Here is a 2,091-nt window from a genome sequence, read left to right on the forward strand (position 1 = left end):
GGGCTCGCCTTCCTCCCACGCGGATTTTAACAGAGGGAGGTCCTGCCAAGCCACCACCAGGGGGTCAACCCAGACAGGAGCCTTGGGAGGGTGGCCCGGCCTCGAGGCAGCTTCCCGTCACCGCGCTGGGCCTCCCACTGTTCCAGCTGCCTGCTCCCCGGGCCCCGGGATAGGGGACGGGGCGGGCAGGGCCAGGCTGGGGCCACCCCCACTTGCAAATGGGACCACTGGTGCGAGGGACTGGGCCTCCTGCCAGCGAGAGGAGCCCCTCTCTCGGACCTGCCCTCTGCCTCCCCAGGCGGCTTTGCGCCTGCTGCTCAGCCAGGGCCATGGTGTCCCTGGTTCTGGGCACCTGGGTTCCACGTGGGCGGGCGGAGTCACTCTGAGGTGACAGTCCATGTGCGTCAGAGCCACGGCTCCGTGGAGTCCGAGCGGCAGCCGCCTCCAGGGCGGGCTCTAGCTCTGTGGGTTTGGGGTGACAGCCAGCGCCCTGTTCCCAGAGTCTGGGGCTTTCAGAGGTGTCAGGAGTGATGGGAGTGGAGGCGGGGGCCGGGGGCAAGCAGAGCTCTTTGTCACCGTCTGCGTGACTGTCTGCCCGTCACCTGGAACAGCTTGGCGAGGTTGGGCACAGACAGCGTAGGGCTGGCAGCCTGCGGTCCCGTCCTCGGGCGACCCCACCAGGATGCCGGCCGTGCAGCCACAGGGAGTGCCCGCCCTCTGCTCTGTCTCCTCACCTGGAGGTGGCACCAAAGGAGACGGGACATGTTCACAAAACCTCCTTCCGTCCCATCCTCGTCCACGGGACGGGGCCCAGGCCGCTTCACCCTGGACACCGCACCCTCCAGGCTCGTCCCCTCAGTGTGGGGGTCTCGGGGCTCCAGCCCCCCTCCCCCTCCCGCCAGGTGTCTCCCGGGGATGGGGCTCTGGGTCCCAGTCTGTCTATTGCGTCTCCCAGGAAAGTGCCCATGTTTGGCCTGGAGGCCATCTGGAGGGATGGCCAGGTGGTGGGCCACGTGCGCAGGGCCGACTTCGGCTTCACCATCGACAAGACCCTCGCCTACGGCTACATCCGGGACCCCAGCGGCGGGCCGGTGAGTCGGGGGGTGTTAGCAAGGACCACATGGCAGCTTGGGTGGCCCTGGCTTAGGTGTTGGAAGCCCCCACGGCCTGGGCCTCTGCCCGGGGCCACGGGACACTCGGCCGAGAAGCCGCCTCACTCCTTGTGTGTTTTCATTGATCTCTCCCGGTCCTGAGTGCCGGGAGGGAGGGCGCCCCTAACCCCAGGGCAGACCCCCAACACCTTCCATGGGGCCCAGCCCTGTGTTATCCCTGCCAGATGTTGGCTTTGTTGGACCCAGGGATCTGGGCACGGGATCCACCCGCTGGGCCAGGGGCACAGGATCCACCCGCTGGCCAGGCCCTTGGTTCAGGGAAGGCCCTGCGCGGGGTTGGCTTGCTCGCAGGGGAGGAAGCGAGGCCGAGGTCCTGCTTCGAGAAGCAGCAGGTGTGGGCCCAGCACCACCAGGAAGTAACGAGTGACGGCGTCTCTCCTCTGCCCCTAGGTCTCCCCGGACTTCGTGAAGAGTGGGGACTACAGCCTGGAGAGGATGGGGGTGGCCTACCCTGCCTGGGCTCACCTGAAATCTCCCTTTGATCCCGGCAACAAGAGAGTGAAGGGGATCTATTGATGGGCCTACAGGCAGGGCCCCAGCTGCTCAGGCACCAGAGACCTGCCCTCCACCCACCCACCGCTCCCACGGGGCCTGCCCCCGCCCCCCATGGCTCCCACGGGGCCTGCACCACCCTGAGCCCAGGACCTGGGCCCCTGCCAGAACGTGGGCCCTCCTTGCCCTCGGGCCAGGCCTGCTTACCCGACAGATGTGGATGAGAGGGTGGGAAGAGGACCCAGGGCCCAGTCTCTGGTCACTGGCCAAAAGGTGGTCTCTAGTCCATCCATCCCCCCAGACACACCTGTGCGTCTTGGGCCAGGACCGTGACAAGCTTCCTAGAAGGTGCTGAGAGCGGACAAGCCCCGCGCTCGGGCAGGGAGGCTCCGCCTGCTGCTCGGGCGGTGGAGGTTTTCGAGGCGCC

At 67.5% G+C, this 2,091-nt stretch overlaps 1 protein-coding gene across 1 annotated transcript in view; it reads left to right on the plus strand.

The window, feature by feature from the left end:
• Positions 1-2,085, plus strand: part of SARDH (sarcosine dehydrogenase) — a 40,049-nt gene extending 37,964 nt beyond the window's left edge. The window contains 2 exon segments of the mRNA XM_014544220.1: positions 601-1,091; positions 1,563-2,085. Coding sequence (XP_014399706.1) covers positions 601-1,091; positions 1,563-1,688 — 617 coding nt within the window. The 3' untranslated portion in view covers positions 1,689-2,085.
• The last annotated feature ends 6 nt before the right edge of the window (positions 2,086-2,091 follow it).

The sequence above is a fragment of the Myotis brandtii genome, unplaced genomic scaffold (assembly GCF_000412655.1).
Source record: "Myotis brandtii unplaced genomic scaffold, ASM41265v1 scaffold357, whole genome shotgun sequence".
NCBI classification, from domain to species: Eukaryota; Metazoa; Chordata; class Mammalia; order Chiroptera; family Vespertilionidae; genus Myotis; species Myotis brandtii.